The sequence below is a fragment of the Apium graveolens genome, chromosome 5, assembly GCF_009905375.1.
Source record: "Apium graveolens cultivar Ventura chromosome 5, ASM990537v1, whole genome shotgun sequence".
Lineage (NCBI taxonomy): Eukaryota > Viridiplantae > Streptophyta > Magnoliopsida > Apiales > Apiaceae > Apium > Apium graveolens.
In genome coordinates, this window is record NC_133651.1 from 114,306,159 (window position 1) to 114,319,367 (window position 13,209).

At 35.5% G+C, this 13,209-nt stretch overlaps 1 protein-coding gene across 12 annotated transcripts; it reads left to right on the plus strand.

Annotated features, from left to right (window-relative positions):
• The first annotated feature begins 8,152 nt into the window (after positions 1 to 8,152).
• LOC141724389 (uncharacterized) lies at positions 8,153 to 12,748 on the plus strand. Of its 12 annotated transcripts, none has more exons than XM_074526525.1 (5): positions 8,430 to 8,714; positions 8,831 to 8,986; positions 9,209 to 9,296; positions 9,431 to 10,443; positions 12,471 to 12,748. In XM_074526525.1, exons 4-5 carry the CDS (start codon positions 9,504 to 9,506, stop codon positions 12,488 to 12,490), a joined length of 960 nt encoding a protein of 319 aa, XP_074382626.1. In that variant the 5' UTR covers positions 8,430 to 8,714; positions 8,831 to 8,986; positions 9,209 to 9,296; positions 9,431 to 9,503; the 3' UTR covers positions 12,491 to 12,748. The 12 variants fall into 12 exon arrangements, with proteins under 12 accessions (XP_074382622.1, XP_074382621.1, XP_074382619.1 ...); XM_074526524.1 differs by having other exon boundaries at positions 9,437 to 10,443; XM_074526521.1 differs by lacking the exons at positions 8,430 to 8,714; positions 8,831 to 8,986 and adding an exon at positions 8,153 to 8,270.
• The last annotated feature ends 461 nt before the right edge of the window (positions 12,749 to 13,209 follow it).

Consider the following 13,209-nt stretch of genomic DNA (forward strand, 5'->3'; position numbering starts at 1 on the left):
TGCAATTGCCATAACTGAAAATCCAATGCAACATTCAAGAACAAAGCACATAGATATCAAGTACCACTTCATAAGGGAATAGGTGATAAATGGTATTATGGAACTTCATTTTGTTCCAAATGAAAAGCATCTTGCAGACATATTTACCAAGTCACTTGATGAATCCACCTTTTCAAGATTGGTAAGTGAGTTAGGTATGCTTAATTATTCTTGAATCATTTCAGATATTTTGCAAGTTGTTATGCAGCCATAAATTTATTTAATTTTTCTACTTTGGATGAATTTTTGGCTAAGTCAAAATTTACATCCCGACGGATGCTCATTATCCATCGAGTTTGATCATCCGTCGGTATATTAATTGTTAATAAAAATCAATTATTTTTCAGGAATATTTTATAACTCGACGGATAACTGATTTATCTTCATCCGTCGAATTGTCCCAATCCTAGTTGTTAAATCTCTGAACATTATCCATCGAGTATACTTATAGTTTGTAAGCATGACACGACGGATAAGTGATAGAATTTTTACAGTTTATTCATTTTTAAACGGCTATTTTGGGCCATTTTCATTGGTCACTTTATTTTACTTTATTATTTTTGACAGTTTATTTCTGAGATAGTATAAAAGCATAATTCACTTTTATTCTATTCTTTTATCACTCTCAATTTTCAATTGCTCTAACTTCTTTCTTCTCAAAAGCAATCACTCTCTCTGCAAATTTCAATCTCTAACAATGGCACCAGTCGTCAAAATCATGTCTCAAACTGGGTACATCTATGAAAAGAACAACTTTATAGCTATAGTGAACAAGGAGATTCAACAGTCTGGAAGTTACCACAAAATGATGGATTTTGTGAAAGGCTGCAAACTCAACTATGCTATGTTGGAATCTCCCACCATCTACTGTGAGGTTGTAGAGGAGATATGGACAACTACAGTGTACAACTCAACTGATAAGACCGTCACATTCACTCTTAAAGGTAAGCAGTTTTGCATTAATAGTGATATTGTCAAAGCATGCTTTAGAATTCCTGATAATACTGTTACTGCTCCACACACAGACAGTGACATAGATAACATGCTAAATTCCATGGGCTATGCACTTCCCAATCTAAGTTAAGTGAAATTAGAAGGTTGGGTCTTAGGAAAGAATGGAGTTATCTGTGTGATGTGGTAACTAAAGTGTTTTCTGGTAAAATTAGCAACTTTGATTCTATTAACATATCCATGCTTAACATGCTAGTTACTGATAAGTACTTTAATTTCAGTGACTTGGTTTTGTTTGAGTTAGGCTTTAAGTTAGGAGAACTCAATAAGAGAGGTAAAAGTGTCTATTATGCTAGATTTTCCATGATGCTTGCTAACCATCTCATTGAGAATATTGTGATTGAGAACCCAACCAACAAGCTGAATTGTTGGGTTCAAGAAAGGAGAATAATTGCAGATCTTAATAGAGCATACCACCATAAAGAGGTGCCCCTCTTCTATTTTCCAGTAATGGAGGGACCTCAGGTAAGTGAGGTAATTTCTACTGTCTCCACTCTTCCAACCTCACACATTTCTTTGCCTTCAAATATAGCAATGGCATCTGTGTCAATGACCAAACAGATGCCTACCCAAGCTACTAAATCATAAACTTCTAAATCCAAATCTAAGAAAGCCCCCTCTGGTTTCTTTCAAAAAAACCAGTTGCAAAATCTACTAAACAAAAAAAGGGGAGTGTCAAGGTGGGTGAGAAAGGTGAGGGACAGGGTGAAAATTAAAGAAACCCTAAGGATAAGGCTGGAGAGAAGAGTGTACCCAAACCTAGCCACACCACAGTTTCCCAACAAACTGTGATTGTTAATAAGGAAATCATCTCATTACTAGTTTCATCCTCCCAAAAGGATGTCACTATTGAAACAAGCTCCCAACCAGGAGCATAGGCCAAAAGGGGTAGGGACACTAGCTCACCACAAACTTATGCTAGAAAGAAAAGATCAAAAACCCTTGGGGATGCACAGGGCACACATATTGTAAACTGGTGCTAAAGACCCAGTCACTGCACCATCTCAAAGTCAGATTGATGTGGCTTCAATAAATGTGGAGTCACGGCCAAAATCTCTCATAATTGAAGCACCTGATACACCAAATTCTCCCACACACTCACTGGATGTTGACATGATAAATACATCACTTCCAAATTCTCCATCTTTAACTCTCTTGGAGAAGCTAAAAATCCAAGCAAGTGAGCATCATCTTTTAGATGATTTGTTGGCTCACTTGCCATTTCTTTCTGAGACTGTTGAAACTTCTGTGCCGAAATTATCATCAATCTACACAGAGTCTACAATAGTCTCCACTTCAAACTCATTTATTTCTTCTATCCCGATGGATATTCATCATCCGTCGAGTAGTGATTGTATCCCGACGGATAAGCCTAACAGCAGTCATCCGTCAGATAGCCAAACTACTATCCCGATGGATATTCCTCATCCATCGGGTGTCTCTACACAACTTCAAATTTCTTCAATTCTCACAAGTGCAGAAGACTTAGTAGTAATACAATCACTCTTAGGACTGAGGGAAGAGAGTGAATTGAGTGAGAGTCTGGGTTGCTCCCAGGAAAAAGGAGAGAAAAAGAGTGAACAAATGTAGTCCATTTCTTCAGGACTGGCAAAAGTGAGTGAGAGGAGTCCAACCTTAGATGGTGAAGGTGAGGGTGTGAGGGTGGGGAGCCAAGGGGAGCCCTTGATGCAAAAAGAGAGAGAGAAATTGAGAGAAATATATGTACAGGAGAAATAAGGATGAACATCATTGCTAGTGAGTCAATGAATGCCAATGATGCAGACATAGAGAAACCATCTCAGCATGATCAAGCTGTTATAGGTTCCATCTCTTTGGATGTTGAGGCATTTACTCATCATGTTCGAGCATATCAAATTTTAGCTGGACAGGGCAATGAAAATGCAGAAAGAATGTTGAACTTGGTGCACACTACCTAGTCAATGCAAAGAGCTAAGGATGCTATCACAGCTATGCCACCTAGAGCTGATGATGATGTTGACAATGGGACTGGGGAATCTGCTGATTTCTTTGGAGATGATGGTGAAAATGAGGAGCTCATGGACATAGGGGGAGAAGCATGCACCAGCTCTAGATATGGCCTTCCTTCATGGGCATTCTCCAAGGACTGTGATCTTCAACATTTTAAGGTCACTCTCATTCATCAAATTCAGGAAATAAACAATGTTATTCAATCTACCACAGATGCAGGCATCAGGCAACTCTTGCAGGCACATCTAAATCTCTGCAACTGCATCAAATCCAAGGCCTCCAACAGAACCAGGATATCACTTCTATCAAGACAGAGATCAATGAAGTACAGAAGGATATTTCTGAAAAATTAGATGCCAAACTTCCAGAAGCCACAATGATTGATATTAAAAGACAGCTAAGGAAGAGCACTGATCTTGCCACCAAGGTGGATTCCTTGGATAAAATAATGACTGCTATGGAAGCTTCTCTAACAGCTATACATCTACATCAAGCACATCAAACAGACTTGCTTCAAAACCTAGTGGCAGCACAAACCTCTTCCTCTGCTCAACTTGCTGATAACAAAAAGGGGGGGAAGAAAGTGCTATTGTCCCAATCAGTCAAGAGGGGTCAAGGAGTGAGGGGGAGCAGAAAGTCCTAAACATCCAAGTCAATAAAGTAATTGTGCCAACAATTGCTTTCACAAAGCCACCAGCCATGGACAGTATTGATATCATAAATCTGGCAGCGACAAAACTGAACACAGATGATAAACTGCTAAAGATTGATGTAGCAGCAGTTGAGAAGGAGTTGAAAGAAAAGTGGAGAAAGATAGATACAGAAATTCAACAAAATTTTGGGCCAATTCAGAAGCCATACAAAACATTCATTCATCACTCTCAAGTCAAGAACATTTCTGTGAATGAAATGAGTATGAATTATCTGGAAAAAGGCCAAACATCTTGCATCAAATCTCCAAAAGCATATTTCATCATGAAGCCTAAAAGAAACTATTCAAAGTTTTCAGACAAGAATCCTATGGATACTGTGTATGAGACACATAGGCCTGATAAGAAGAAGCTGTTGGCTAGGTCAATTAGAAACAAAGATCCAGCTGATTTAGCACTCTAAAGAAGATTAACCAAGATTTACAGAAATGGTAAGGAAATTTGTGTGATGGCTGGACACCCCATGTTTGTGGAAGCTAAGAAGGAAGAGAAAGAAAGAATCAGGCAAAAAAAGAAGTAAGCTGCTCTGAATGCTTAAAAGCTTAAACAAAAGAAGAAGCAAGTTGCTATCTTGGCCATACTTCAAGCTGTAAAAACCACAACAGAAATTCCTGCATAACCAACTGTAATTGCTGAACCTAAGGACAGGAAGTGCAAGAAGAACCACAGCAGAAAAGAAGATTCAGATACAAGCTCCACTCCAAAAAAAATTGGACTTTAATGATGAGGAAAAGGAAGACCAAATTCCCGAAAAGCCTACAACTCAGACATCAAAACCCTCAATGGTATTTGAAGAATTCAAGGTGGTTGATCCAACAAGGAATATTCATGGTGAACCAATTGTTCCTAAGGATGAGCCAGTAGACTAGGATAGTTTGCCAATTTCTGAGCTAAATTTACCTATCTTCAAGACAAAGAAGACAAAGACAAGAGCTAGCAAGAAAGTGAATCTTGTGATTCTCAAATCCAAGACCCTAGTCAAATCTAAATCCACAGTCAACAAAGGAGATATGTTGTACATCTATGACATCAAAGAGTTTTCTGACATTAACCTCTACTTAGATGAATTGGAAGAAGTTAGAGGAATTGATGCTCACAGACATCTCCCTGAAAGATTGGTATTCAAATACAAGGGAGGAAAAGAGATCATATGGCCACTTCATAGGATTCTTCTAGAAAGCTAATATGTGCTAATAAAGATCTACTCATCTCTCAAAAAGAACTTTGGATACCATGTTACTGCTAGAAGATTAGTTCTAAAAAATATTGAGGAACTGAGGAGTAATAGAGCCAAAGATGCACTTCCAAACACTCTATATATTCCCTTCACAGGAAAGAGAGTGTATTTGAGGCCTTATTGTTTAATGAAATTCAGGGATGAAAAAGGAGTTAGAAGATTTTTTAGATTGGAGGACCAATTGAGTATCTCTAGCAATGAGACTCTGTTGGAAATTCAGGGAATGCTAGATCTCTCAGAAGCTGATGAACTTGAATTCCATAGACAACTCCAAAACCAGATAGAAGAGAACAAAAGGAGGCTTGGGCAGAAACATAAACAATCAAGAAAATAGACTTATCTGCTCAGACTAGAGGAGCACCTTGATAATGATTGTGAGTTATTCTTTGTATACTTTACATTGTTCAATTTTCAGTAAATATTACAGCACTTATCAGTTTTATCTACTATTTTCAATCTGTATTCTTAGAGTGTTTTGTTATCATCAAGTTTCTCTTAATTTATGGCTACAATTCCAGTAGACATAAATTGGGGGAGATTGTTAGGAATATGTTGTGAACTTGATGATAATTCATACAAAACACCTTAGTATATTTAACTTAGTGAATTTTGTAGCACTCGACGGATGATCAAATTGAGTCCCGATGGATGATTCAATATAGTCCCGACGGATGATGATTTGACATCAATCGAGTGAGTAGCTTATGTAATAATAAGTATTATAGCACATTTCTGTAAACAACTTTGTGTAGATTCTGTACTAGCATATGAGTCATGTTGACTACTAGTAGATAAGCAGAATAGGTTGATTAATTATAAATATGAGATATCTTGTAATCCTGCATAAATGAAATGGAGTCAAGTGTCAAATAGCTACCCGACGGATGATTAACAAAGCTACCCGATGGATAACAAGCATGTACCCGACGGATGATCAATTCAAATATCTGTTGACAGTGACAACACAGTCACATGCGTTGGGTGTTTGCAAAAGGAATGTGGCAGCCTGTTTAGCAGAAAATTGAGAACAAAGAAGCATTACCATTTCCATGCTATTATGAAGATATTCAAAGATGCTGGAATAGAGTAATGAAGCAGCATGGAGTTAGACTTGATAAGTTTTGTTTTATTATCCTGTCTTATTACCATGTAAACTTGGTGATATATAAACTAAGTGTAGCTAGTAGAAAAAAAACTCAACTAAGCAAACACATTTACAAGAGAAATAGAAAAAGCTGTAACTGTTAAGAATTTCTCTGTAGTTTGTTTGTTCACTTGTAAAGCAGCTGTGAGCCAACTTGAGCTTCACAGAGTTCTCATATCGATATATATATATATATATATATATATATATATCTGGTGGATACATTTAAATCGACCAGAAAATTTTAAAGACTTGTATTTTTATAACTTTGTGTTTGATTTACTTAATTCCTTATTCCACACTTTGCAAATCAAAACACATATATATATATATTGAGTTAGAACATTTTTATAAATCTCCAAAAGAAGCCAGAATTACATTCAAACCCCCCCCCCTATTGTAATTCTTGTTGTATTGTTAGAGAATAACAACAGAATGACAAAGAAAGATACAATAACAGAAGAGTCAGGAATATTTAAACTTGGAATGGGCTGCAACACAGAAGATTGATTTGCATCCTGATTTGATGAATCTTGGCTATGAATCAAACATTTCAAACCTATGGATAAAAACACAAACCAACCAAATTAGATAACAGTTAACGTGCATAATGATTAACAGGACTTTATAATGAAAACAAACCTATAAGTGAAGTCTTTGAAGAGTTTGTCTAAGAGCGTGGATCCATGATTAACAACAGATCAACGGAGCATGGAACGAATGAAAAGATCAGAGGAGGATGGAGTTATGCAGCAGCCTGAGAGAAACAATTCAAAAAAATTCAAACGTACTATTCAGTTGCTACAATCAGGGAGTGAGTTAAGTGTACATTAGGGTAGTTTCTTAAATGGGTTATAATTAATTTAAATGTGAAAGATCCATTAATATGTGTATAATATAAAATTGTATGTGTAAAAAAATAAAATGGGTCATAAGTCATGAGTAAATTTATGGGTAAATATTATATGAGCAATAGTAGTCTTTAAAATTATATAAATGGCTGAAAATACTTCGATTTCTTTAAAATTTTAGAGTTTTTTTGTCCGAAATTTTCTTAGAGTTTAATGACATAAAAGATCAATTGGTCAAATATATTATTCAAAAATTAAAAAAACAGCATAACTCGAATAATCATGTATTTTCCCATATTTTTTGGTCTATGCAATAAAACCTATGAATAATCAGAGTCACTGCAGACAATGTGCTGCTTTGTGTTTGATGGATTATCGTGATCAATTTTTAGATTTTCATTGTACAGACGTGTTGTCATGTTCTTGCATATTCAAATGTTAAAAGTTTTGCTTCATTTGGATGTATAATATATTACAAGAGGTTCAGTTGGTTATCTTGCTGCTTGCATGGTAGTTGATCTAATTACGAGTACTTTTTGTTGCAACTAATACTTATGATGTAAAATATTGTTGGCCTTTCAATGTAGTGTATCCTGTTCAGAGTTACAGTCTACAGTGTATCCTGTTCTTAGTTGAAGTTTGAATTAGGTGTTGCACTCTAGTTAATCGGAACGATATTCTCTGTTTCCTGATCCTTGGACCTCTTTTGCAGGAAGAAAAGAACTGAATTCTGAAGCAGGCATAAGTCATTACTGAGACCAGGAAGAACTGCAGAAGGCCAGACCCAGAAGCAGAGCATCCAACAGGACCAACACCAACAAAAAGTCAATGGCAATTTAAATTCTGCAATTTAATATTTAAACTAATTTTCTATTATCAATGCTTGTAGGCTGTAAACTCAATGATTTTGGCCTGTAACTTGAATATTTTAAATTCTGATTGTAAACTTAATGCTGAATTTCTGATTCTAAACTTAAAATATGGTCTGAGACTCTGAATTTTTGAAGTTCTAGCAAATTTTCTTAAACTTCGGTTTATATTTTCGGTTTTCGGTAATAACCGAAATGGTTAGTTCGGTTTCGGTTAAAACCGAATACATTTCGGTTCGGTTTTCGGTATCAGTTTTTCCCTTATTTCGATTTCGGTTAACCGAAAAAAATTCGGTTCGGTTCGGTTTTAACCGAATGCACAGCCCTAATAAGCGATACTTCGATTAAACATACATACTTGGATAAATAAGCATCGTTGGCAACAGTTGGACAGCGCTTAGAGTAACAATAAGAACATAGGTAAGTTTTGTCTCTATAATTACATTTCTTGTTCAGTTAGTTAGTTGTTATGCTATCAATCTGTACATAGGTCGCGCACCACTTATATTTGCCATTGATTTGAGATTCTGGAAAAAAGATAGTTGTTGATTAGTAAGAATTAGAAAGTACTTGTACTATTTTTGATATAATAATTTTTTTGGAATTCTTGATAATTTGTTTATATTGAGTACCGACCAAGGTTCAAGCCCTTTCAGCCGTGATTTCTCGGGAATTTTTTCGTTTTCTTAGAAATTCTTTCACGATATTTTGTCCCATTTAAAATTATGAAATTTGTAACTTCCGATCATAAGCTAGAGTTATGTTACTTATAACCTCCCTAAATGCTGACGAAGAATGGATTTAAAAATACCTGGATGGATGGATGGATCCCTAATACGTGGTGATGCTAGAATCGTAGAACACGTATGATTGCTGATATTTGTGTTTTTGAATTTTGAAGTTCTGTGCTGTGGTTGTTAAAATAGGTTTTTCTCGTTTCATTTATTTGAGAATAATTAGATTGTGCCTATTGTTTACAGTTATTGTTGATTGGTGGGGAGGAATCAGGAAATCATAATTTGTTTATAGTAGGAACTTTTGAAATATTTGTAGCCGTGCAGTACTTGTGGATGATGAGGTTTTGGGCATTAATGTATTGACGGCTCTTTAGTAGATGTGACAACATTTCCTTACATGTAAAGTTTCACATTGCTCTTGCTGTTTACTAGAGAAATATAGATAGGAGCTTTTAAATCTGTAAGGGGTTTATTGGAAGTTAATTATATCAGTAACAAATTTTGCAAATCGGAAAATTAATTCGATGTGAAGAGATATCGATAAATTTCATGGTCTTTGATTAACACTTTTTTTCTTTGATGCCTTTGTTTTGTAATAGTACTGCTTGTTTCTCTCATCAGGAAATCAAGGATTCTCAGTTTTAATTCACTTCAAGTCCACACCGATTTTGCTGCCATCACCATACAAGTTCTTTATCGCCTGCTGGAGGTGTGTTATCCTGTGACTTTCTGCTTTACTCTTTTTGCTGAAATTCTTTTCCTGAAATTGCTGCAGCTTTCAAGCTTTGTCTCTGGACTCTGGTTCATTATAGGAAAGTCTTATGCTCAGTATTGTTTCTTAAGCTACAGGAGGAATCTTAATATGTGAAATTTGACTAGAAGAACTGTAGCTCAAGCTGAGTCAACTGTAGAGAACATGCTGAAACTTTTTGATTCTCATTGTCACCTCCAGGACCATCGAATCTCAAATGTTGTCCCTAAACTAATTAGAACGACTCTTGATAACAGTGTAGTTTATTTTGCTGTAAATGGAACCTCGGAGAAGGATTGGCCTGTGGTAAAGGAGATGAGTGACAGCTATCCTTGTATACTTCCCTCTTTTGGGATTCATCCCCTTTGGGTTGCTGAGAGGAATCCTAACTGGTTTAGTACTTTGAAGGATTTTTTTGAGGCTAATCCCTGTGCAGCAGTAGGTGAGATTGGATTGGACAAAGGTACGCGCGGAAAGAAGGTTGACTTTGCAGATCAAATTGAGATATTCCAGCAGCAGCTTCAACTTGCTAAGGGGTTAAATAGACCGGCATCAGTTCATTGTGTGCGGGCCTTTGGAGATCTTCTTCCAGTAATGAAATCTTTGGGGCCATTCCCTGCCGGTGTGATACTACACTCATACCTGGGTTCTGCGGAGATGGTTCCTGAATTTGCTAAACTTGGTGCTTACTTCTCCTTTTCCGGGTACCTTATGTTCTTGAAAGAAAGCAAAGCAAAGAAAATGCTGAAATCGGTACCTGCTGATCGAATTTTATTGGAGACTGATGCACCAGATGGGCTACCAAAAGCTGATAATTTGGATTCGCTATTTTATATCGAAAATGATTCTTCTTTTCCTGAGGATCATAATGTTGAAGTTCAAAACGCAGCTCCAATTAATGGCAGTTCCTCCAACAGTACGTGCTGCGATGCGAAAAGCTCCTCTGCAGTACTGAGTGAAACTCTGAATCATCCAGCCAACATAAAAACTGTACTCGCTTATGTAGCATCGCTGCTTGATGTCAATCAAGAAGAACTTGCAGATCTAACTTATGAAAATGCATCACGCTTGTTTTCTTATGAAGGTTCCAAGTTAATTCCAAAAGGTTAGTCATGTGCTGCTATTTTATCACAGATTCATTTTGTCTACTTCCAACTGGTTCTAGTTTTCTATTTGTCTATTAGCTTTATCTGTGTGCATTTGTATGTATAGATTTCTCTTATATTGGCATATATCTACAGACTAGAATAGGAAACCCCCATTCTGATGCATGTCAGCTTGGGCCTGATTCTGGAAGGCCCGGCGTAAACAGAAGTGGAATTTTTAAAAATATACAAAAACATGAAATTCTGTAGAATTTTAAAAGATAAAGGTCATCCTTAGGTTGTCGCACTCATTTTTCAGAGTTCTTAGCACCGTGCTTAAAAGGACAAACCATACATGTGCCTGTTCGCACTCTTATAGCTACCATCTTCCTGTCCAACTTGGGAAACCTACTAACTAGCCTATATCAGTAGTAATATTCTTAATTTTGCAGCAGAAGTTTAGGAATCCGAAAGATCCCCTACTCCAGATCTAAGTTTATCGAATCTGCTTTTGGAGACTATATTAGGTTCCTGTGCCTTATTCCTTGATACTTGGAGATTTTACGCTTCAGATTTGAGATTTGCATGCAGATAATATTTGGCAGTTGCTTGTTTATTTTATTTTGGAAATTGGGAATCCACAAAAAAAATGATTTTGAACTAATTGCCAATGATGTCACCTCTTCTACTTCCTTAGGACTGTCATTTCTAGCACTAAAAAATAGAGATTTCTAAAGAAATTTCATGTTTCATTTGTATACATTAAATTTCCATTTGTCATATCTCTCTAAGAAATTCCTTCTTCCATTACATTAAATTTTGGAAAACTTTTTTATATGTGAACTTTATAAATTCAGACATCTTTCACATCCCGACTCGATCCCTGATCTGTGTTTTCCATTATCCCTTCTCTAATTAGGGAAAGACAGAAACTGCTCATTAGAAGCCTTGGGTATGTTCTATCATCTATGCACTAAAAAACCTTAATAAATTTAAAAGTCTTTGCTTTCCCAAATATGTCAATATTAAGCATCATGTATAAATTGATTAAAAAAAAATTATCTTTGATTGTATATCGCACATTTAATTGCTGATTATAAAATGACAAAATCTAAATTAAACGTATACGCAGTTTATCTCACTCGTAAGTAGGTTATGGAGGTTTAGATGTATGACTTATATTACCGGTTCCCCCCCCCCTCAAGTACAGAGTCTGTTGTAACATATAATTTGGAAAGTTATGTGAGATGTTGAAGAATATGAATATATTAATATAAAAAAACTGCAAAAATCATCGGAAATCTAATCTCGTTGACAAATGAAGACATGCAGGAAAGAAGCATAATATAGCATAAAATGATTCTTTTTTTAATAAGAAAATAAAAGCGAAAAAGTAAGAAGCTAAGTACTAGCTATAGTCCAACTCTTCACACCTAAATACTAACACGCTAGCTGATACCCCCAACACTCTTTGGTTCTTAGCCTTACAGGAAATCAACTGCTAAAATTTTGCTACCCTAGAAATTCCTTAGAAACTCGTGGATGATTTATTTTTCTTGTCTAGTATTTTAACTACAGTTACTTTTTATACTTATTCTTTAGCTCCACAATATTAAGCACCGGCTAAAAATCTGTCTGGAATGAGAAAAAACAATCAAGTGAGAAATGTGTGCAAGTCTGATGCAGGCCGGTAAAAAAGATAAGATGGATTAACTATAAAATTGGATGACCACTGTTATATCCTGTCATAGACATTACACGCAGAATAATCTTAGTAGACTCTCCATCAATTGTATATTTTTGGACCAGCTTTAGTAAAAACAATATATGATTTCTTTAATTAGTTAAAAAAATTCTGTATGGTTTCTTCTATTCTATACAAGCTTAAAGAGTTATAAAAAAATGAAATGAGATCATCGTTTGTGATAGATTTACCATTTGCAACACTTTCTTCCTCCTTGATACTTCCTCGTAATGCCTTTAATGCATATCATAAAGTATGTTGTGTTTTATTACATTGTAATCGAATATGTGATTTTTCGAGCAGGTCAAGTGCACAATTCCTAAGAAAGCTGATTTAATCCTTATGTTAGGGGGCGTTACGTGATGCTCTCTCAGACATAGAAAGTGAGTGTAAGAAATCGGAGATGGTACTTCGTATTCAATAAAAAAAAGGTTGCGAAATGTAACTTATTTAATGTTGCTAAGGTTACCTCTGCCTGAGATGCATGTGATTTTTAGTATAAAAAAATAATAGCATTTGTGTAAATGTATGTAATTTTCTGTAATTACAATAATAGCCTCATGTATCTATTTATATGAGAATTTGTTTGTCAGGAAACTTGGGTGAGATAAAAGTGCAACCTAATAAAATTAAACTGCAACTTAATAAAGAAATATATGACATTTGAGCAACAGTACACAGATTCAAAATTTGTAGAAACTAAAGTTGAACATCTTTTAATATATTATAAAGAACACGGAAGTTGAAAAAGAGGATTTTAAAATTAAAATATTTGAGTGGATCTATGGATACCATTATTAATCCACTTCTGATAGTGTATAAAAAAACAAAAACTTGACGAAGACTTTATTTAAAAGACGTCTGAGATAAGAATCATACAGAAATTACATTTTAATCGGCTTGCGATTAGACTATTAAAAAGAAGAAAATTAAACGAGGCAAATCAAGAACATATGGCTGATGCGTTTATAGCTGATCTTGCTAGTGGACTAGTTCTCAAGCTTGGTTCACTTGCAACTGATGAAGTGATTCAGGCTTGGAA

Bases quoted from the DNA above. Each gene is read 5' to 3' on its own strand.
- LOC141724389 (XM_074526518.1), top strand. From the start codon at position 9,504: ATGCTGAAACTTTTTGATTCTCATTGTCACCTCCAGGACCATCGAATC. The intron at 10,444-12,470 runs GTTAGTCATGTG...TTTTTCGAGCAG, and splicing joins TTCCAAGTTAATTCCAAAAG to GTCAAGTGCACAATTCCTAA.